We start from the raw sequence: 23,339 nt of genomic DNA, 5'->3' as shown, positions 1-23,339 counted from the left end.
TGATATAGGCTGACGATGAGGAGGTAAATGGTTGATATAGACTGACAATGGGGAAAACGATTAATAGACTGTCGATGTGAAGGTAAATGACTGATTTTGACTGACGATGGGGAGGTAAATGGTTGATATAGACTGAGGATGCGAAGGTAAATGATTGATATAGACTGACGACGAGGAAGACGATTAATAGACTGTCGATGTGAAGGTAAATGATTGATAAAGACTGACGATGAAGAGGTAAATGGTTGATATAGACTGACGATGGGGAAAACGATTAATGGACTGTCGATGTGAAGGTAAATGATTTATGTAGGCTAACGATGAGGAAAACGATTACCAGACTGCCGATGTGAAGGTAAAGACATATTGAAAGGAATATCCGGTGATAAGGTAAATGATTGATACAGACTGACGATGAGAACGTAAATAGTTGATAGAGACTTACTGTGATAAATTAAATGATTGATAAGGATTTCAGGTGAGAAGGTAGATAGTTGTCAGGTATATTCAGTTATCACACGTATTTCAAACAATTACCATTTGAAATCCAAGCTATAGAAGTAGAAGTGGGTTATGTTGTTCGTCTGTCGTCTCACTTTCCAAGACTGAGGTGTGTGCGTGTCCCTAAAAAAATTGTAAGGTAAGAAAATACATTTCACCTCAGGTACACAAAGAAATATTCATTGGAAATGATGGTTGTCATGGAAAAATGATAAATTGTACAACCTTTTCTGTTACTTTTGAAGTTTCGTCCGTACGATTTTCAGAACAGATATTAACGTCGTTTAAGTGCCAAAAACCCCTCATTTTGGACATTCAAAGAGAATGACAGCGTCATAAGTGATCAGTAGTGTTTCTTTTAGCTTTTTGGGTTCGAGTAAAAGCTTTCCTTTATGCGTCACGTATTGCTTAACCAACGAAACATTGGGCTTAAAGGTTTAGGATCTACATTTTTACACCTCATGTAAAATAAGGTTTTATTCCCGAAAAGAATTCTTTTGATGAAAAACTATCACAAAGGGCAGACATACCACGTATAAATGGCAAATTACTGAAGCAACATTGGGACAAAGCCATTCCAATGTATGCATACTTGACAGAGTAGAATATTCGCGACCAGCTCCGGCGACTGAAATAGTGCCCTGAGTCTGGTGAGCTTACTGCCAACGCTCGTCAGACGCCTTTGCATGAACCTCCAGTTCCAACATCAGCAGACCCGACATTACAAATGGACGTTCGTATTGTTCTCCCTAAAATACCTGATGACCCAGTCATGGGCTCACGAAAGGAAATTTCTGATGATGGCCTCGGAGATTTTGAGTTTTCTCCCTCTTCCGACCCCTCTACTGCCGATGATGTTTCTGATGATTCCTTGTATGTTTGGTTTATGTCATTTTATAATCAAATCTGTGATTTACCGATTGCGAAACGGAGGCCAATAAATCAAATTAACCAATCATTTCCACAGAATCAACTTAATAAATTAAATGACATTAATTCTGTTACTCTCAACGGGGACTGCTCTTTGCATGACATTAACTGTTGTTTGTATCCTGCTGCTCGAACACTGGAGGAACTCCATGCAGTTTCCAAAGAAAATGAACCACAAAAGGGAAATAAACGAAAAATTTCAAAAGAAAAACCAGTTTCAAATTAAATTGAATGAAACAAGGAAAGATGTGTCCTGGATAGAACTTTGTATAAATTAGAGTTCTTCAGGAAAAACTATGTCAAAACGCCAGAGATCAATCTGGAAAAAAACACAACAAAGCAGAACAATCTCAATCAAATTCTTGATTTTCTAAAGGCAAAGTTTGGACAGATGGAAAAAAGAAAGTGGGATAAGAAAATTAATTTCATTAAACAACATAAATTGTTCAAATCAAATGAAAAACAATTTTACGGGCAATTAAATGTAACGAATGAGAGTGATGAGAAAAGACCCACCATGGATTCCAGTGAAAGGTTTTGGAAAGAGTTGTGGTCTTTTCCCGGCAACTGTAACCTGTAAAACATAAGGTCACCATTGGTGTGTTTCATTATACCCGATTGCCTGAAAAATGTCATAAAAAAGTCCAAATCTAATACGGTGCCAGGGCCTGGTGGTATTCGGAACCGCTTTTGGAAACTGTTTCCTTTACTTCAATGTTTAGTGGGTGCAGGGGATGTTCCGCCTTGGTTCTGCAAATGGCGATCAATACTTCTCCCAAAGAAAGATGATCTGACTGACCCTAAAAGCTTCCGCCCAATTACTTGTTTGAACACACAGGACAAACTATTCACAGGGTGTCTTACAGATCTCGTGTCATCGTACTGCGCTTCGAGTGGCATTATCTACATGGAGCAGAGAGGAGCCAGAAAGGGTTGTTGGGTTGTAAGGATCAATACTGGTTCAGAAATGCTCTTTGAAGAGGCTAAAACTTTCCACCGTCACCTCTCAATGTGTTGGATAGACTACAGAAAAGCTTATGATACTGTATCTCAGGAATGGATTTTGAAGTCACTGGAATGTGTTGACCTCCCCGAGCGACTACTTGTTTTACTCAAGACTTTAATGATTTGCTGGTCAACTCAATTTGAGATGTATTCGCAGGGGCAGGTGCTGCCTTCGGAACCCATTTCTATTAAAAAGAGGAATATTTCAGGGCGACTCTTTCAGTCCTTTGCTTTTCTGTCTGTCATTAAATCATTTTAGCTTTTTGCTTAGCAAAGAGGAAGGTTATATACTCAGATTTAGATAAAGCTAATCAGTTAAACAAGTATGTGTAAAAACGTACAGATAAAACATTTAGCACATTGCGAATAAACGTGTATGAAATAAGTGATATAATAAAGTCTTTCCCTTTGAATAAAGCTTCGGGCCCAGATCGCATAAGACATAACATTCTGAGATATACTGTAGCATCTTTAAGTGAAGTCTTATGTCTGTTATTGAGTATCTCATTGAGAACGCGTACATATCCAAGCCAATAGAAATAAGCTCATGTTATGCCACCATTAAAAAAAGGTGACCCAACACTATCCTCAAATTATAGACCAATATCTTTGATAAGCTGAAATGGGAAAGTATTCGAACGAGTTGTGTTCAAGCACTTGCACAATTATTTTTATGAGAAAAAGTTGCTATACAAATACCAATCAGGATTCCAAGGTGGTCACTCGACCGTCCACCAACTGGTGGAATTATATAATCAAGTGTGTAAAGCAGTCGACAACAAAGCGTTCTATTGTATGGTCTTCTGCGATATATCTAAAGCGTTTGATAGAGTCTGGCACAGTGGGCTAAAATATAAATTGTCTAGGCCCTTTCTTGTTCCTTGTGTACATCAATGATATTACTGACAGATTGAACTGTGCAACAAGATTATTTGCCGATGACACATCCCCGGGGATATCATCGAATAACATTGAACATATAGAAACTACTATGAATAGCAATTTAAACAAAATTAAAGAATGGGCAAGTGGTCATGTCATATTGATGCAATTATGAAAACAACATCAAATATGATTCATTTGGTGAGAAAGCTTAAGTATATGCTCTGTCGTAGTGTGTTGAATAAGATTTATGCAATGTTTATAAGACCACATTTTGAAAATGCATGTGAAGTTTGGGACGATCGTACCAAGGAGCAGAATGACAGATTAGAAAAACTCCAACTGGAAGCAGCAAGAATTGTAACTGGTTTACCAACCTATACTTCAGTCAAAAATGTATATTGCGAAACTTCCTGGCAGCGCAGGCGAAAAGGTAAATTGTTATTTATTCTATAAAATGTATAACAATATGACACCTTCATACCTTAAATATCTTGAACTTCACTCCGTCGGGACAACCTTAGAACCGCTCACAATATAACTATGCCTCTATTAAGAACTAAGTTATCTGAATCCTCGTTTATACCATCGACTAACAAATTGTGGAAAACATTACTTTTTCAGCAAAGGAATATTGAAACATTCCCTCGATTTAAATCCAGTTAAAGTTAAAGAACAGATAGACCTACAGTGCCATCATATTTCTCATATGATTTAAGGAAAATTAACATTATACATACAAAATTAAGATATGATGACGGTGAATTAAAACAATGACTTGTTTAGAAAAGGTTTAAACGAGGAACCAAAATGCCAATGTGGCAGCCCATGTGAAAATTCATATTATTTTTTCAACAAATATCCTATATTTAAATCAGCTAGAAACGAATTGATGCACTCACTATTGTTAATTGTGAAATATACTTGTGACCTTGAACTTATTGCCAATGGAGGATCCACGCTAAAAAAAACAGATTCCCCTTGTCGAGTCCTTTTCTAATGATATCGGCATGTTCTTTGGACTCGACAAATGCAACGTTCTTCATCTGAAACGTGCCAAGGTAGAAGAGGGAGGATCAGTCAGTTTACTTGGAGGAGGAGTTATTGACCATCTCGTTGAAGGTCAGGTCTATACGTACTTATGGATGCAGATTAGGGACAAACTCCAGAATGCCCATATCAAGGAAAAACTTCGGGCAGAGTACAAATGTAGACTAAAGAAAATCTGGAGTTCAGAGCTGAACGCTCGCAATAAAGTAAAAGCCACAAATACTTATGCTGTTCCTGTCCTTTCACATTTTTTTGGTGTTGTTGATTGGAGTAAACAGGAAATTCAGGGTATTGACACCCTCAAGCGAAGAATCATGTCAGACAATAGATCCCACCAACCTCGCTCTTCCCTCAATCGCTTATATTTACCAATCAATATGGGAGGACGTGGTTTAATTAACGTTGGGGCTCTTCATGATAAAATTGTTTTGTGCACTTTTGCACACATTTATTTGTCTGATGATCCTCTTGTGAAGCATGTCAAGACTCTTGATGAAAACAAGGCATTCCACAGTTTTATAAAACAAGCCAAGGATGTGGGACATAATCTTAATGTCGGTGTTGATTTTGTTGATGGTTCTGTACCGCTGGACGGTACAGAAATGGGTGTCAACCAAGCGAAGTGCCATATCAAATCAGCCCAGACTCTGAACGACGCTGCATCGAGTTCATATGCAGTGTGTTGAGAAGATCAGAGTCCTTCGCATGGGTGAAGTCGGCTGGCCCAAAAAGTGAAACAGAAGGCTTTCTGTTTGCTGCTAAGGACCAGTCATTCCCCACTCGAAACCGTCAATGTATGATTTTGCATCAACATGTAAATATGAAATGTAGGTTATGCAATGAATTTAATAAGCCTATCCAACACATTGTCAGTGGATGCCCAGCTTTGACACAAACACAATATCTTAAGCGTCATGATGGTGTAGCTCGATCATTTTATTACCATGTTTGTGGTTTTGACACAGGGGCCATGCATGGTACGACCGGAATAGGGAGAGGGCGAGGGCGTCGTGGAAAATGATAAATACAAACTTCTTTGGAATAGGCACATTTACAGCCTCAGGCGTATCCAGGCCAACAAACCTAACCTTGTGTTTTTTTTAAAAACAATCCAATGAAATCGTTGATATAATTGAAGTTTTCCCCCTTTTGACTCTAATGTGATTTACAAGATTGAGGAGAAACACGGCAATTATGCGGACCCCGCTTTCGCTGTCACATTCTCCGAAAGGTTCTGGGTGGATGTGACTAGGCAGTGCTTCCTGGGATCCTGACCTTTGAATTATTTTGTCGAAATCCTTTCAAAGAGGGGTCTGCATCCTAGATAAGGTGTATACCAAGTTCCATTAATTCTCCTCAGGCTTGTGACTTTGTTCAAAATGTGATTGTGTTTACCCATCAGTGAATGGGTACCCGGGAAGACGGGATGGTAATGTGACTGCTAACATTCTAACAAGCAGCTTGGATTGCGAAATGCCAGAGTTGAGAATGAAAATCAAGCGCACACTGATAGGGGATAATATAAATGATAATCATGTTTTATGGTGTGGATTTGGGGCAGTATAAAGTAAAACGATATTTATTTGAAACCCCTGCTCTCCTGCTCAAGGGTCACAAAATTCAAGGATTGTTGAAGGGGATGTATGACATATGAAGATCCGGGGTAGAATAGGTCTTCGTGAACCTATTCTTGCTGTAAAAAGGCGACTATGCTTGTTATTAGAGGTCTCGGGATCGGGTGGTCAGGCTAGCTGACTTGGTTGATGCATGTCTTTGTATTCCATTCGCATGGATCGATGCTCATGATGTCATTGACTGGATTGTCTGGTCCAGACTCAATTATTTACAGACCGCCGTCATAGCCGGAAAATCCTTTAGTGTGCCGTTAAACAACAAACAAAAAAACAGTCGACTTCCAACGAAGCATATGAAACTAATATGAATCAGATGGCATCGTTTAGGCAGAAGCTGATGGACGTTAATCCAGCACACTTGGAATCATGTGTCATTTGGACATTGTGAACAGTTCGCAGTAAATTGAATCATATTACATTAGATTCCGAGCGGAAAAGACACGTCAAGTTGTGGCAGCTTTAAATCAATAATTCATCTCTTGCAAACAGGGACGTCCAATTACAGAGACAGATTAAATTGTGCATCAGGTCTCACCACTTTTTTCAAAGATATATCTCGGCGTGTCAGTTTAATGTTGTCACAAAGTCCAAAGTGGTGCAGGTCTTGGATGTTTAGTACTTTGGTGTAACCCACGAGCACGGGTATGGTGCTGTAAAACCTAAAAAAATAATCAGGGCGAACCGGTATTCGAACCCACAATCATAGATTACTGGTTTGCCTAAGGGACGCATCTCTGCACATCGACGTGCTACGTGTGTACGTTATGTTCCAACACGTCTGCTTTCTTTAAATCTGAGCTTGTCTGATCTGAAGAGGTTATTCGAGTGATTGGAAGAAATCATAAACTATTATGATTATATTTTCTCTCGGCTTATGACAAGGAACGGTTTGGAATCTATTAGAACAAGTTAACTCGTAAATTTGAGTGAGTGATTGAGTTAGGTTTAACGCCGCTTATAACAGTATTCCAGTTATATCGCGGCGTGACAGCTTAATGTGTGAGGAAAGCCCGAGGTGATGCAGATCTCAGGCGTTTACCACTTCGGTGAAACCCACGAGCACGGGTATGGTGCTGACAAACCTAGAAACATAATCAGGGCGAACCGGGACTCGAACCCACAACCACATGTTTCTGGTGTGCCCAAGGGACGCAACTCGCGGATTTTGAACCGCGTCTTCTATTTCCCAATATAGGTACAAGCCGTTCTTGGTGTTTCAAGTTATTTGATGTCGTGTCAGTGTCCTCAGCAGGGTACAACAGCTAGCAGGATAATGGCATAGATCATCAACGCCTCGTTGACTTTATTACAATGCTATGTTTGTTTGTTTGTTTGTTTGTGTATTTGTGTGATTGTTTGTTGTTTAATGCCGCACTCAGCAATAATTCAGCGAAGTTGGCGGATTGCAAATAATCGAATCTGGACCAGACAATCAAGTGATTGACATCATGAGTATCGATCCACGCAATTGGGATACGATGACATGCATCAACCAAATTAGCGAGTCTGACCACCCGATCCCGTGAGTCGCCTCTTACGACAAGCTTAAGCTTGGATTGCTGAAGACAATCGTGAGTCTTCAGTCTGGGAGCATTTCAGTAATTGTGGACGACCGGCGCACTCACAGTTGTCAACACAACGTCTCATAAGGACTCCGGACCTGACCAAATAATTAGCAGGAATTCTCACACATCAACACAGTGGCGTGTTTCTTGTAGGATCAGTGTGTGATTGTCGGGTCTTGACCAAGCGTCACTGGCCCGTGAAGATTCTGGGATAGAATAGGTCTTCAGCAACCCATGCTTGTCGTAAAAGGTGACTATGCTTGTCGTAAAAGGCGTCTAACGGGATCGGGCGGTCAGGCTCGCTGACTTGGTTGATGCATATCATCGATCCCAATTGCGAGGATCGATGCTCATGATATTTATCACTGGATTGTCTGGTCCAGACTCGATTATTTACAGACCGCCGTCATATAGCTGGAATATTGCTGAGTGCGGCGTTAAACAACAAACCAACCAACCAACCTAGCGTGTGTGATTGTCGGATCTCTACCTAGCGTCAGTTGGAGTGAAGGTTTTCTGATAGGAATAGTGTGTGATTGTCGCATCTCTACCTAGCGTCACTTGGAGTGAAGGGTTTCTGGTAGGAACAGTGTGTGATTGTCGGATCTCTACCTGGCGTCACTTGGAGTGAAGGGATTCTGGTAGGAACAGTGTTTGAATTTCGTATCTCTACCTAGCGTCACTTGGAGTGAAATGTTTTGGTTCATTTTGGGATAAGTTGTACCAGCGCATGAAAATGTCACTCGTCGACGGTGAAGTTGAAGGATATGAGTTTACTCCTGTCAAGGATTTTGCGATATTTCAGCCTCTGACAAGCGTTTCGTCGCCTTCATTGAAGCGCTCCTGTTACTAGATACAGCACAGGTCTTTCTGAAGCAACGAATTTCAAGCTTTCAGTACACGCTATTTCAGACAGTAACATTACAGCGCTGTTTTGTTAAGGGATATTTAGTCTATCCCTTTCCCAGTCTATACCGTTATTTGCCCCCTTAATTACCCTGTCTGGCGCCCGGCATTAAGGGGCTAAAACAAGGACTGGTCGGCTCGACGTCAGTATACTGTGTCTGAGTGGGGTATTCAAGTTAAACTGCGGCATGGTATCTCAGTAAGCTAGCACTATAAATCGGCATCAGTCCGGACTAGTACAAGCAGACACACACACACACACACACACACACACACACACACACACACACACACACACACACGTTCATGCGCGGCGGTGGATAAGTGCAATACTCTTGAACGCGACCTTAAACCCCATTTCACATCACCTTAATTCCGTGCTTCCATACAGAACATTCGCGTTTCGTGAGAATATAACGACGTTAGGTATTCATTTCTTCTAAAGGGGTGGATCTAAGGCTTGAGCGCATGGTCCTATCGTTCTCTCGACAGATACACGACCTGCTTCGATTCCCCACGTTGGTACAATATGTAATATGGCTGCAGTATTATGAGCGGTGTTAAAGTCACTCACTCACTCACTCACCCACGGTGATATGGAAACGTCTATAAGGATGCACAACACGTGCCTGATGAAAAGAAATATGTGTGTTACTACATTTGCTGAAACATTAAACATTCTATTTACTCTTCAAAACAAAATATAAACCGTTTTATCAACATCTGCAAGAAAAAAATCTCTTTGTAAGGCGATCCGCTATAGGAATTAAAATAATCACACCTTCCTCACCTTAAGAAGTCTCAATTCCAATTAAAAACCACATTTGCGTTGTTCGTTTGATTGATCGCCAAAGGTTAGGCGTGTCTATGTCAAGGGCACGTGGACGTTTAAGGTGTAGGTTGGTGGAGTCACGTGTTTTAACGTGGAGACGTTGGTCTTTGAGACTGAAAAAACTCTGTTAATCACGTTTGAGTGATAACTCTAATTAACAAAAAACATGTTATTGAAAAGAAAAAACAGATGTGTGATTTATTAACCCACGCGTGATGTTTGAATCCAATAATATAAGGTAAAGGGACTGTGATGATCGATTACAGCAAATATAAATTTAATATGGAGATTCCTATTATAACGGTGGCTTATCTACCTTCGTCACGGGCAGAAGGTGGAAAAACTAATCACCCACCTTTGAAAGGTCTACTGCAAGAACTTAACTATTATTTTGTTTGTTTTCCTAACTCAATGGATATGATCAACAAATGTTCAAATAGACTTTTCTAAAATGAGACAGCTTTGGTTAATTTGTTTACTGGTGAACATTATATTTCTAGTATTGATGATGTTGCTGGTGTTGCTGAGGTTGCTGGTGTTGCTGAATGGGATATTGTGTAGCTCATATATGTTTCAGATTACAGCACTGACTTTTCTCCTTTCATCTAAACGCTCGATTTGTGATTGGGCGACTGTAAACATAACATTTTTCTTCCTCGTTATCGAATAAATACAAATAAAGTACCACATGCAGTTTGCATGTGATGTTAAATTCAAAGCCATTTCTCGTAAAGTTCAGTGCAAAAAACACATTCGCAAGTGTAAAAATATCCATGTTTATTTACATTCGTAAGAACACTATGCATGCTCACATCTAACCGGTTATTTTAACATATATTTGGGCCGCCGCCTGTTTTGGTAAAGGCGCAAAGATTGCTGCGCACAACAACAGTGGAACCAGTTCAATTTCAGAAATGTCTTAAATGGGGACGTCAAGACTGGGCATCATGTACGACCTGTATATACAACGAGCTGACACGTGAGTGTGAGTGTGAGTTTGGTTTTACGCCGCTTTTAGCAATATTCCAGCAATATCACGGCGGGGGACACCAGAAATGGGCTTCACACATTGTACCCATGTCGGGAATCGAACCCAGGTCTTCGGCGTGACGAGCGAGCGCTTTAACCACTAGGCTACCCGACAGCCCCCTGACGTTTGGGTGAAAATGGTACGCCACAGCACATAGGAACATTGCAGCTGCGATTCAACATAGTTAAGATGTTGAGGTGAGGGGGAAATGTGTTAACGTGGCATTCGAGAATATTGCACTTGTATAGAGACGTACGTACATTCCCGTTTGTGTGACTTCTTCTTCTGGTCCGGATGGGAAGAGTGAGTGAGTGAGTTGGGTTTAACGCCGCTTTTAACAGTATTCCAGTTATATCGCGGCGTGTCAGCTTAATGTGGGAGGAAAGCCCGAAGTGATGCAGGTCCCAGACGTTTACCACTTCGGTGAAACCCACGAGCACGGGTATGGTGCTGACAAACCTAGAAACATAATCAGGGCGAACCGGGATTCGAACCCACAATCATAGGTTTCTGGCGTGCCCAAGGGACGCAACTCTGCTCAGCGAATCGCGGCGCCTTAGACGACTGGGCCACCCGTGCCCCCCCCCCCCCCCCCCCCCCCCCCGGATGGGAAGAAGTTCCATACTGAGGGACCGCCCCCTAGTATTTTCATTGCTTGTGTATGTTCAATGTTAAATACCCTCAGGTGTTCAGTTACCTTTTAGGTGGGAACCAATAAACCACTTGGGCTTATGTTGTATGTAAAGTATGTTTGTCAGGGTTAGGGTCAGGGGTAGGGTCAGGGGTAGGGTCTCAGGATTAGGGTTAAGGTCAGGGTTAGGGTCAGGGTTAGGGTTAGGGTTAGGGTTAGGGTCAGGGTCAGGGTTAGGGTTAGGGTTAGGGTTAGAGTTAGGTTAGGGTCAGGGTTAGGGTTAGAGTCAGGGTCAGTGTTAGGGTTAGGGTTAGAGTTAGGGTTAGGGTCAGGGTTAGGGTCAGGGTTAGGGTTAGAGTTAGGTTAGGGTCAGGGTTAGGGTTAGGGTCAGGGTTAGGGTTGGGGTTGCCCCTATCATGATGATTTTCATAGATGGATTTCATAAGAGGCGACAAAATGGATCGGGTGGTCAGACTCGGTGACTTGGTTGATAGCATGTCATCGATGCTCATGATGTTAATCACTTGGTTGCCTGGTTCATACTCGATTATTACAGACCGCCGTCGTACCGAGTGCGGTGTTTAATTACAACCAAACAATTTAATGTAAATAATCTTGAAGGTTGAATGCAATACACTTCATATAGCTCATACTGGTATCTGTAACGGAGTACTTTTGTTTTAATTAGGAAGGCAATAGGGGTTCGATATTCCACATGGGTACAATGCTTGCTGGCTGACGACAAGACATTGCTGGAATGCTCCAAGGCAGCGTTAATCAGGTCGTGCTGCCTCCATTCCCTTCACTCCGTTGTGGGGCACATATCAATGTGCATATATGATTTAACGGTAGCTCTCATTTCATATTTACTTTTACAAATTGGGAACCAAATGGAATAATGATCAAAGACTTATACAGCATCAGAGATCTGTTAGTTGAAGCTTTCATCGCATAATGATAGCCAAAAACACGAAATAAGCTTCAGGCAATCTTGTGACAAGAACTCTCATATTACACCGTGATCAAAGCAGGTATTTTGAAGCATTGGCTAACACACTGATACGCAAAGATTAGGAGGAAATATAGTCATCCCAGCTAGCTTCTCGAAATCATTATTTGATTAAAGAAATACCGGACATTTTTGTGTTATATTAAGACATTGTTCTGGATACACAGTTATATTTGCTGCAAAGGCATTTAGGGCTTCAGAATGGTCATGACGCCCAATTAATGTTTTATACATCACACCACTTCGCGATCTTTCCTTCAAAAGCTGCGTGTTTTATCACTTTTTATCATTATCTTTGTTGCTTACCTTCAATAAAGTTTAAAACATTTTGGGGGTTCTGGGGGAATTGGTTTTAACGCCATTCTCAGTAATACTCAATATACGTGTCTAAAATGTTTCAATACCCAATGCCAGTGTTTTTAAAAGCTCATATAACATTTCATTTAAAAAATAGCATCCTGAATGAAAAGAAGTGATGATGATTTCCAATATCACACGTTCACAAATATGTTTCCATGTAATATGTAATACGTATCCATGATTGGGGCGGCGGCTCGTAAATAAGCGAGTCTTATCCGGAATCCGCACGGATAAGTGTATTATTAGAGTTACCATAGTATCCTAAATATCCTAAACGCGAAAGGTATACCTGTAAACACAAAGTCAATTCATCATCCAAAACTGGCTGCCACATGTACGTAGGAGATACTTAGACAAAAAAGAATTCGCTGTGGCCCTACTACGCTTTCGTACACGTGAGATATCGCATGGATTAGATTAAACAATTGCTTTACAATGCGTTGGAGACAATTGTCACCGTTCGGTTACCATGAAGTCACAATCAAATGACATCAATGATCACACTGACACTGACTCTGGTTATCTGTAGTTTGTACACTTCAGACACTGGTTATTATTGTTTACAAACAAAGAAGAGATGGAGGAATGACATTGTATGATAACTAGAATCAGTGGTTTTTTAGGTGAAAACGTTACTTTGCATGTGTTTGTGACGGATGCCATCGGTGGTGCAGTATATGGGCTCACCTTTTGACAAACACCTGGTGTCATCACTATTTGATAGAGATTCACAAACACATGCTCATAATATAGTCGGAATCGTAAATCGACGTTCGTCGTTGTTTAACTGAGCTTTCTACGTTCTACGAAGGTAGGGACTACATACATTTACGGGTGTTAGTTATTTAGTATTGGGTGGCCGCGACTTTAATTTGGATCTGCCTTTACAATTGCCTTTACATCGCATGTGATTTACCCCTTAGTAAAGCAACATGTTTCCTTTTTTGCCCGGAAACAAACAAACAATCAAACGAGACATGAAGGTATATGCTTCCATGAGTGAGTGAGTGAGTGAGTACTGTTAACTCCGTTTGAACATTAATAGATTTATATCACGGCGTGATGTGGAAGTTAAGCCCGAAGTGATGCGGGCCTCAGATGTTTGGCTCGTGAAACCCACGAGCTTGGGCATGGTGCTGACAAACCTCGAAATATAACCTCGGATCTAACGGGGATTCGAACCCACGATCATATTTTTTTTTGCGCCGTGACATCGGAAACAGTGATGAATGATATACACGTGTTTCATGTAAATTGTGTGAGTGATGTTGTGATTGCTACCGTTAGAACAGGACATGTTTACCCTTTTCGCACACATCCTGTCACTGATTTCAGTGATCATTTCCTATATTATCATCGCCATTTTGCATTTTACGCCCCACGGAATCGGTTTCGTCGGATAATCAAGACTGGTACTGCGTCTTAATTATAACGATATTCATGTAATCGTTCTGCAAAACACGCTTCATGTGTGTTCATGTGTTAAATACTGTTTAAGGTAGATGATTATTCATACACCTTGAGGGGGCACGGGTGACCCAGTCGTCTAAGGCGCTGTGCAAAGTTGCGTCTCTTGTGCACGCCAGAAACCTATGATTGTGGGTTCGAATCCCGGTTCGCCTCGATTATGTTTCTAGGTTTGTCAGCACCATACCAATGCTTGTGGGTTTCACCGAAGTGGTAAAGGTCTGAGACCTGCATCATTTTGGGCTTTCCTGCCACATTAAGCTGACACGCCGCGATATAACTGGAATACTGATAAAAGCGACGTTAAACCCAACTCACTCACTCATACACCTTGATTACGAGTTGTCAATCCCCCTCCCACGTTGCTTTAACCACTCGGATTGTGGCACACACTCGTTGTGAACTGAACCATCAATACCACAGATATATTATTGTGGTGGCTGGTGGTCCTGACCACAGCGCACATGTCACAGTCAGATGAAGTTAAGCAACGTTGGTCCCAGAGAGTCCTTCGATGGATGACCGCGTTCGGCAACCTGAGAGTGTCTAGGCTTCGGTCCTTTCCCTCAATGAAGCACATGTATCTCCTCTGGCAAGTGACTGTTCGAAATATGTCTCTTTCCACCAAGCAGTGACCCTGTAGCGGTGAGATGGTTTTGTTACTGCAAACCTTCTGGGACCTCACAGGCAGCTTGGGATGAAAACTGATCGTTAAAATCGAGTGCACGCTGATCCGTTCACCGGGATAATACTGCGCTTTAAGCATGATGCAAATGGACTTAGAGTGAGTGAGTGAATATGGTTTTACGCCGCTTTTAGCAATATTCCAGCAATATCACGGCGGGGACACGAGAAATGGGCTTCACACATTGTACCCATGTCGGGAATCGAACCCGGGTCTTCGGCGTGACGAGCGAACGCTTTAACCACTAGGTTACCCGGCCGCCCCCAATGGACTTAAAACATTATTTTGACTGCAGTGAGTTACTTGTGTTCAGTGATATGGCTGTCTGCTCAGTTTGGGAGGGACGCCCAGTACGATGAAAGTTTGCCGAATGCGGACCTGGTGCTTACAAACCGATGATCATAATCTGGGCGAATCTGGAATTCGAACTCAGTGGATCATTGGAGACTGGCATTTTAGTTTGTACAGTGCCATTCACGAGAGTGCCCCCAACTGGATTTCAGAAAAGAGAATACTCAGTGGGATTATATTTGGCAATCTATGGCAATAACCCCATGATGTTGACATGAGCCGCCAATCAACTCCATGTTGACGCAATAAATCATAACCCAGTGCCATGTCATCTTTACCATTCAACTTGATTGCCAGACTAGCACTGGGCTCAGTGGGTATTCTGTCAGAAATATACTAACCGGCGTCTTTTTTAATGGAACCTATATATAAATGATCATGCATATCGTGATAGTGTATTATGGTAATGTGGTGTTACCGTCAATGTTTATACATACAACACAACTATGAACTGATGAACAGTTATATGTGCATTGAAACACCGTTATTCCCGTGTGTTGCTTTCTTCTTTAACGATTCATCCATCACTATTCCAGCTATTTTGACGCCGGCCTGTAAGTAATCGAGTCTGGACCATGTAAACCCTTGTCTTCTTCTTCATCTTCATCTCTTCTTCCTAATCTTCTCCTTCTTTCTTTTGTCGCATTCTTCATCTTCCCCTTCTTCGTCGTCTCCTTCATCTTCCCCTTCATCGTCTCCTTCGTCTTCCCCTTCTTCATCGTTTCCTTTATCTTCCCCTTCTTCATCGTCTCCTTCGTCTTCCAATTCTGCATCGTCTCCTTCATCTTCCCCTTCTTCATCGTTTCCTTTATCTTCCCCTTCTTCATCGTCTCCTTCATCTTCCCCTTCTTCGTCGTCTCTTTCATCTCCCCCTTCTTCATCGTCTGCTTCGTCTTCCCCTTCTTCATCGTCTCCTTCATCTTCCCCTTCTTCATCGTCTCCTTCATCTTCCCCTTCTGCATCGTCTCCTTCATCTTCCCCTTCTTTATCGTTTCCCTTATCTTCCCCTTCTTCATCGTCTCCTTCATCTTCCCCTTCTTCATCGTCTCCTTCGTCTTCCAATTCTGCATCGTCTCCTTCATCTCCCCTTCTTCATCGTCTCCTTCGTCTTCACCTTCTTCATCGTCCCCTTCATCTTCCCCTTCTTCATCGTCTCCTTCATCTTCCCCTTCTTCATTGTCTCCTTCATCTTCTCTTCATCGTTTCCTTCATCTTCCCCTTCTTCATCGTCTCCTTCATCTTCTCCCTCTTCATTGTCTCCTTCGTCTTCCCCTTCTTCATCGTCTCCTTCGTCTCCTTCGTCTTCCAATTCTGTATCGTCTCCTTCATCTTCTCTTCTTCATCGTTTCCTTCATCTTCCCCTTCATCATCGTCTCCTTCATCTTCCCCCTCTTCATTGTCTCCTTCTTCTTCCCCTTCTTCATCGTGTCCTTCATCTTCCCTTTCTTCGTCGTCTCCTTCATCTCCCCCTTCTTTATCGTCTGCTTCGTCTTCCCTTTCTTCATCGTCTCCTTCATCTTCCCTTTCTTCATCGTCTCCTTCATCTTCCCCTTCTTCATCGTCTCCTTCATCTTCCCCTTGTTCATCGACTCCTTCATCTTCCCCTTCTGCATCGTCTCCTTCATCTACCCCTTCTGCATCGTCTCCTTCATCTTCCCCTTCTTCATCGTTTCCCTTATCTTCCCCTTCTTCATCGTCTCCTTCATCTTCCCCTTCTTCATCGTCTCCTTCGTCTTCCAATTCTGCATCGTCTCCTTCATCTTCCCCTTCTTCGTCGTCTCCTTCATCTTCCCTTCTTCATCCTCTCCTTCGTCTTCCCCTTCTGCATCGTCTCCTTCATCTTCTTCTGTCTCTTCTCCTTTATTCACAAGCTGGGGTCGATGGATGTGCCACACATTTCTCTGATAAATCCAGGAGCCACCGAATCATGTTACAGTCTTATCTCTACTGTCTTTAAGTCACTGCCATATGCTCACAAAAATTACAAAATGTATTTTTGTAACGTGTAAAAGAACTACACTTAATAGTGACATGTTCCCAAAGAGTCGTTCAATATTTACAAAAACTATGCAGACACAAGTTTTTCGTTAAAAGCCTTGGCATTGTGAAAGGACAGCTAGCACCCCTGCTTCGGCCCAACACCGGCCCAACGTCGTTGAACATCGTCGGGCTGATGCAATTTTGCTCATCGGTTCGACATCGGCTCGACGTCCAAATAATTATCGGAGCAGCATCGGTCAGCCATCGGCCCGACATCGGCAATTATTATCGTCTTAGCATCGGATTGACATCGGCCCGACATCGGCAATCAAAATTGGCTCAGCATTGGATTGAAATTGGCCCGACAATAATTATCGGTTTAGAATCAGGTTTAATACTCATAACTAAAGACAGAAAGCAGAACAGAATAAAAACACTATATGACATTATAACAGTGTTAATACCTGTCACCAAAGCGTATTTTGAAGCTCGCAACTCGCGTAAGTTGTCAATACCAAGTTTTTGTCATACAAGGCACTGAAACGACTGTGGATATTGTCTACTGTATTTGCACATGAACGCTGTTCCTTTGCAATTCAGCACTGCATGCGCAGCTCCGTTTTTCATGCCACTTCTTCCTTGCGCCATTGCTAAGCAAAGCTCCTCGAACTCGAAGCCATTCATTTACACAGGTCACTGTGTTCTTTCTTTGGTTGTTGAGACCGCAGCTGCAGGCTCCCTCCTCACAGCCTCTGTTAACAAATGACAGGAAAAAATGTCATTATGAATATAATAAGTAATTGGTTTGGCAAACCATTTTGTATGGAGACCCGATATTTGTTCAGCTTCATCTGCACAAATAATTGTTTTGAACTGTAGCACACTGCAACAATCTAATTTTTGTGGCAGAAAATTGTATTTGTTTTAAACAGTGAAGGATAATTCACTCACACACGCAGACGCTGCAAATGTCAACTCAAAGTAGATTTATTATTGTTTTATTCAACCTATTTATTAAGCCGAATAAACGTCCCCTTTAACCACATGGAAAGAACACACACACACACATACACATACACACACACACACACACACACACACACACACACACACACACACACACACACACACACACACACACACCACACACACACACACACACACACACACACACACACACACACACACACACACACCCTCCCAATCACGCTTTCAGGTGTGCAATCAATCTTGTATGGACATCAAAAAAAGTTTAACATGAAACTCCCCATCACAAACATCCCTTTAGCAAATGATTTAGTTAAGTACCAGGTGTGCTTAGTAGGGAAAACATGCTATTGAATAAATACTATAACTATTTCGTTCAGAGACATATATCAGACTTGTGGTAATGGGCCATACATGATACATTCACAGATATTTAATCCACTCACCAGTGATCGCTCAGTTGCTCCTTTATGGAAGAGCTGCTCAGAGTTCCCCCAACTCATCCATGTTGCCAACAGACGTCATGGTTTTCTGAAATAGAAATATAAGAATATTCTGGTTTACTTTTTCAAAGCCGCTCTGCAGTTTGTGTAGCAGAAGTGAGGACTTAGCTGTGATCGTGGGATTGTTACAGAGATTGAGGGTAATGTGCTCCAAATAATCAAGTATCTAGTGAAAAAATCTAAATAAAGCTTAGGCGATACACTGATATTAGATACTCTCCTTAATTCGTACATCTTATCATCCAGATCCCTGTAGCAGAAATAACTTTCCAGGAAAAGTACTTTGGAAACAAATCTATAGCCATCCACTGGTAAAGTGAAACACTCCCCATATTGACAATATATTGAACAAATCCAGTGAATTCTTGTCACCACAAAACAGATTTCTTTATTATATGATTGAGTATGTTTATGTATCACGTTAAACCAAAAGTGCAAATGTTTGTTTATTGTTCAAATCTTTGCTACAAACACCTGTAAGAAAATATATCAGAAAAGTGTCAGGGATGAGTAATTTTATATACAATTACATTGCTGGTACATACAGGAATAGGACCCGCGATTAACTGAAATAATATATCTTTAGCTAGATTTGAAATGGGGCCCAGGAAAGTGTTTTTCTTCAAATGGATAATGACCTGATAAAGCTGTCTTGCAGTATCTATTTTTCCTCATCAAATTCTTACAACTATTTGGAATTTTATTTTATAAATTGCATGATTGTCTTGTAACATATATTTAGCATCAATCACTTTTTAAAGAGTGCTTTGGTTATATATTATTTTATTTAGTAGAAGAAGAAGAACCTTTATTTGCAAAAGAGGCCTCGGGCCCATATACAATTACAGTTCACAATATACCAATTGTTCACAGATGCAACGGTAAAGTAATGTGACACATGACATATGTCATAATTGAATTGTACTACTTGTTCTTTTTGCATAAGCGTAATATAGGAAACGTGATAAACTGTTTAAGACTGATTCATTGTTATTACACATAATAGATTTGAAATGGTTCAAGCTAGGATATCGGCAAAGTTTTGCCGGTAAGTATTCTTTTCTGAGATCATTATAACATGAACAAATGAGTAAAAAATGAAATTCATCCTCTATACCATTATTACAGACTGGATATATTCGAAAAGACTTTTCTATCGACAGATATCTGACTTCATTATTCTTCAATATTGAAAGACCTGCTCTAAATCTTACAATTATGTTTCTAAATTTTCTTTCATACAAAACTGTAAGATATTTTTCAGGTTCTAAAAGACTTTCAAACTCTGCATATAAATGATATCTTGAACTAGAGTTTAAGACTGATCTCCAGTTTTGGTAAAACATGTTTATACAAGTATCCTTAAAAAGTCGTAGAAATGAAAGCTGGTTCCAAACTGTTTGCGATATCCATACAAAACCAAAGCCATGAGAAAAAGAAGTAAACGAATGTTAGAAGCCAATGTATGGCGTCCACAGTTATCTAAATACAATAACATATTATAAGCCTTTTTTGGCAATCTGTCTTCATTCATATGAATTAATTTAGGCCAAAACTTAAGTGTTCTAACATAGGAGTTGATGTACAGTGGAAAGCGACCCGTTTCCCCGTAGATTATAGTATCTGGGGTTTGTTGTCCTACTTGCAGGAACTTCTTACAGGCTAATAGATGAACTTTTTCCAATTTGTCATATCGCTGAAATCCCCACACTTCAGAGCCATATAAAAGTATAGGTTGTATTTGCGAATCGAATATCTTAAAGAACACTGACTTTGAAATAAAATCAATTTTACTTAAGGTTGCAATCAATTCGACCTCAGCTCTATTTGCTCTTAACGCTAGGTCAGATATACTTTTACTGAATTTTCCTGATGAATAAAAAGGTAAACCAAGATATTTGTAGCTTGACACTACCTCAACCTTTCCCCCCCTATGATACCAAATATCCTTTTTTGAAAGCACCCCACCTCGTCTGAATACAACAACTTTTGTTTTTCCAGATTTACCGTTAAATTCCATTTTTCTGTGTGGGTTTCTAGAATATTCAACTGACTCTGTAGCCCCGTGACACTATCAGTATTTCATCACAAGTGTGCATAAAATGTTTAATGTGATAAGACCGCCGTACGTCCCTGTGTCAGGGGGAAACTGAACAGTAGCCTTTCCTGGTATAAACAATCAACCAGTCTACCCGAGAGACCTGATTGATCCATGCAGATCATTGGCGAGAATCAGCCAGTCTACCCGAGGGACCTGATTGATCCATACAGACCATTGGCAAGAATCAGCCGGTCTATCTGAGGGACCTGATTGATCCATACAGACCATTGGCGAGAATCAGCCGGTCTATCTGAGGGACCTAATTGATCCTTACAGACCATTGGCGAGCATCAGCCGGATTATCTGAGGGACCTGATTGATCCATACAGACCATTGGCGAGAATCAGCCGGTCTATCTGAGGGAACGGATTGATCCATACAGACCATTGGCAAGAATCAGCCGGTCTATCTGAGGGACCTGATTGATCCATACAGACCATTGGCAAGAATCAGCCGGTCTATCTGAGGGACCTGATTGATTCATACAGGCCATTGGCAAAAATCAGCCGGTCTATCTGAGGGACCTGATTGATCCATACAGACCATTGGCAAGAATCAGCCGGTCTATCTGAGGGACCTGATTGATCCATACAGACCATTGGCGAGAATCAGCCGGTCTATCTGAGGGACCTGATTGATTCATACAGACCATTGGCGAGAATCAGCCGGTCTTTCTGAGGGACCTGATTGATTGACTAAAGCCTTTAACTGGTCGAGTCGGGGCCAACACACACTGATATTAGTGAGTGAGTGAGTGAGTTTGGTTTTACGCCGCTTCTAGCAATATTCCAGCAATATCACGGCGGGGGACTCCAGAAATGGGCTTCACACATTACCCATGTCGGGAATCGAACCCGGGTCTTCGGCGTGACGAGCGAACGCTTTAACCACCAGGCTACCCGACCGCCTCCACAATGATATTAGAACTTGATAACATGCGATGAAACGTACATGTTATAAACGCAGTCATCGAGCCTGACCACCCGATCCATCAAGTCGTCCTACGGCAAGTATAGTTTGTTTGGAACTACTTCAAACCCAGAATCCCCACAGAGTGTATCAGTTGTATTTTCAGTTCCAATGTCGGACAAACCGTCATGGATTATCGTTTGTTTTGATTACAGTTCACGTAGTATTTTAATACACATGTTTTGTCTTTCGCAAACAGGCCAGTAAAGATTACACATTTTAAATGTCAAATACATCATTGTGATGACGATAATCACACAGCTGTCCTTAATGACTGGGATGCTGCTGCGCTGCCTCCATCACCTGCAGCGCGATAACGTCATGACCACAACCCCGACTTGGAGATGAACTGTTTCAGGAACCAGTGACGACATTAAGACTCAAATTAGGCATTTCAATACGTGCAGATTACAACGCGATATCACTTTCAGCATGACGTACTGGTCACCTGTTGTTGTGTTCTCATCGACGTCTTGAGGTGTCGCCTGGCACCAGCTAAACTTCTTGGTAATAGCTGACCAACTATCTTTCATTACAACATGCAGTTGTAAGTTGACTTAGACTTTCACGAAAGGTTCAGCATATGCTGCTTTTCTGGTGGCACCGTCACAATCGCGTGCAAAAGCAAGTGAATAGTTCAAGCCAACATATGGTATTAGTTAAAAAGGGAAATGATCGGATTTCATTTTGCTCACTCATGCCTCGCATTAAGGCATGTCCTCCACATGTCTATCATTAAAAAGATATGAAAGTTGTATTAAAGTTGCACTGGCGTTTCTGGGACAAAGATAGAACACCAGGCGGCACAGGTCTAGACGTAACAGACAACATGCTGTAGGTTACACAAAACAGATGTTTTCGCATTGACTTCACCTCTATAGTGGCGTATATATATATATATATATATATATATATATATATATATATATATATATATATATATATATACACACACACACATATATATATATATATATATATATATATATATATATATATATATATATATATATATATATAGGCATGACAAGTACACGAACGTACAGCCTGGACATAAGGCTGTAATAAAATCACAAAGTTTTGCTAGCTTAGTCGGTCCTTCTTAGCATATATTGATACAGTTTTCTTGGTTGTGTTGTAGTGAGCGCCTCTTCTTTTGTTGTAAATGTTTTGTTGTCTTCTATTAAGACTTGGAAAAGCAGCAACACTTCAGGACTATGTACAAATACAGACTCTGATTTGTATTAATAATATCATAACATTAAATGAATTATACTCCTGCTGAAATGGTAACGTCGATCTCTCCTCCAACATTAAAACGTCCTGATTTGAGAGGCATAACACCCAAGACACTCACTCAGTATCATATATCCACCTCAAATGTCAAGTTTCCATACATTGTATGGTGTCCAGTTATATTTTAGTTTCTTGTTTCAACCTCTCTATGCAGCTGCTGAAATCGCATGGGGATTCCGAGGCAGATCTTGTTCCAATTAACACACACCCAGCCATAAATAAAGTGCTGACGGGGATAGAACACACTCTGAAACGCACAGAATCCTTCTTCGTTCTTACGAAAGGCATTAATAAATGCGTATCAAATAACTGCATATCCCCACTAATTTTGAGAACAGTTTTGGATTTTGAATTTGAGGAAAGCAACAGGTTTGCTGAAACGACAATTTTGTGGTTGTGGCTGGGGAGAAACAAAATTGAAATTTAGATGACAACACGTTGAGCAAGTGAAGATACGTTTTTGTACTAACGGTTTCTAAAAACCCTGAATCTGGAGGGGCGGTCGGGTAGCCTAGTGGTTAAAGCGTTCGCTCGTCACGCCGAGGACCCGGGTTCGATTCCCGACAAGGGTACAATGGGTGAAGCCCATTTCTGGTGTCCCCCGCCGTGATATTGCTGGAATATTGCTAAAAGCGGCGTAAAACCAAACTCACTCACTCACTGAA

The 23,339-nt window shown here is 41.2% G+C and overlaps 2 protein-coding genes across 2 annotated transcripts; both read right to left on the bottom strand.

The window, feature by feature from the left end:
* Window positions 1-15,374: 15,374 nt before the first annotated feature.
* On the bottom strand, window positions 15,375-15,920 carry LOC139448993 (cylicin-2-like). The gene has a single exon (XM_071230486.1). The coding sequence runs from the start codon at window positions 15,918-15,920 to the stop codon at window positions 15,375-15,377; it is 546 nt and encodes a 181-aa protein (XP_071086587.1).
* On the bottom strand, window positions 15,917-17,094 carry LOC139448992 (high mobility group nucleosome-binding domain-containing protein 5-like). Its single transcript, XM_071230485.1, has 3 exons — window positions 16,962-17,094; window positions 16,119-16,619; window positions 15,917-16,086 (listed from the first exon to the last, which is right to left on the bottom strand). Exons 1-3 carry the CDS (start codon window positions 17,092-17,094, stop codon window positions 15,917-15,919), a joined length of 804 nt encoding a protein of 267 aa, XP_071086586.1.
* Window positions 17,095-23,339: the final 6,245 nt, after the last annotated feature.

This window comes from Haliotis cracherodii, unplaced genomic scaffold (genome assembly GCF_022045235.1).
Source record: "Haliotis cracherodii isolate W230 unplaced genomic scaffold, xgHalCrac1.p SCAF_7, whole genome shotgun sequence".
In the NCBI taxonomy this organism is placed as follows: Eukaryota; Metazoa; Mollusca; class Gastropoda; order Lepetellida; family Haliotidae; genus Haliotis; species Haliotis cracherodii.
The sequence above is the reverse complement of the archived record's forward strand: the minus strand, read 5'-3'. Positions and strand labels throughout refer to the sequence as shown.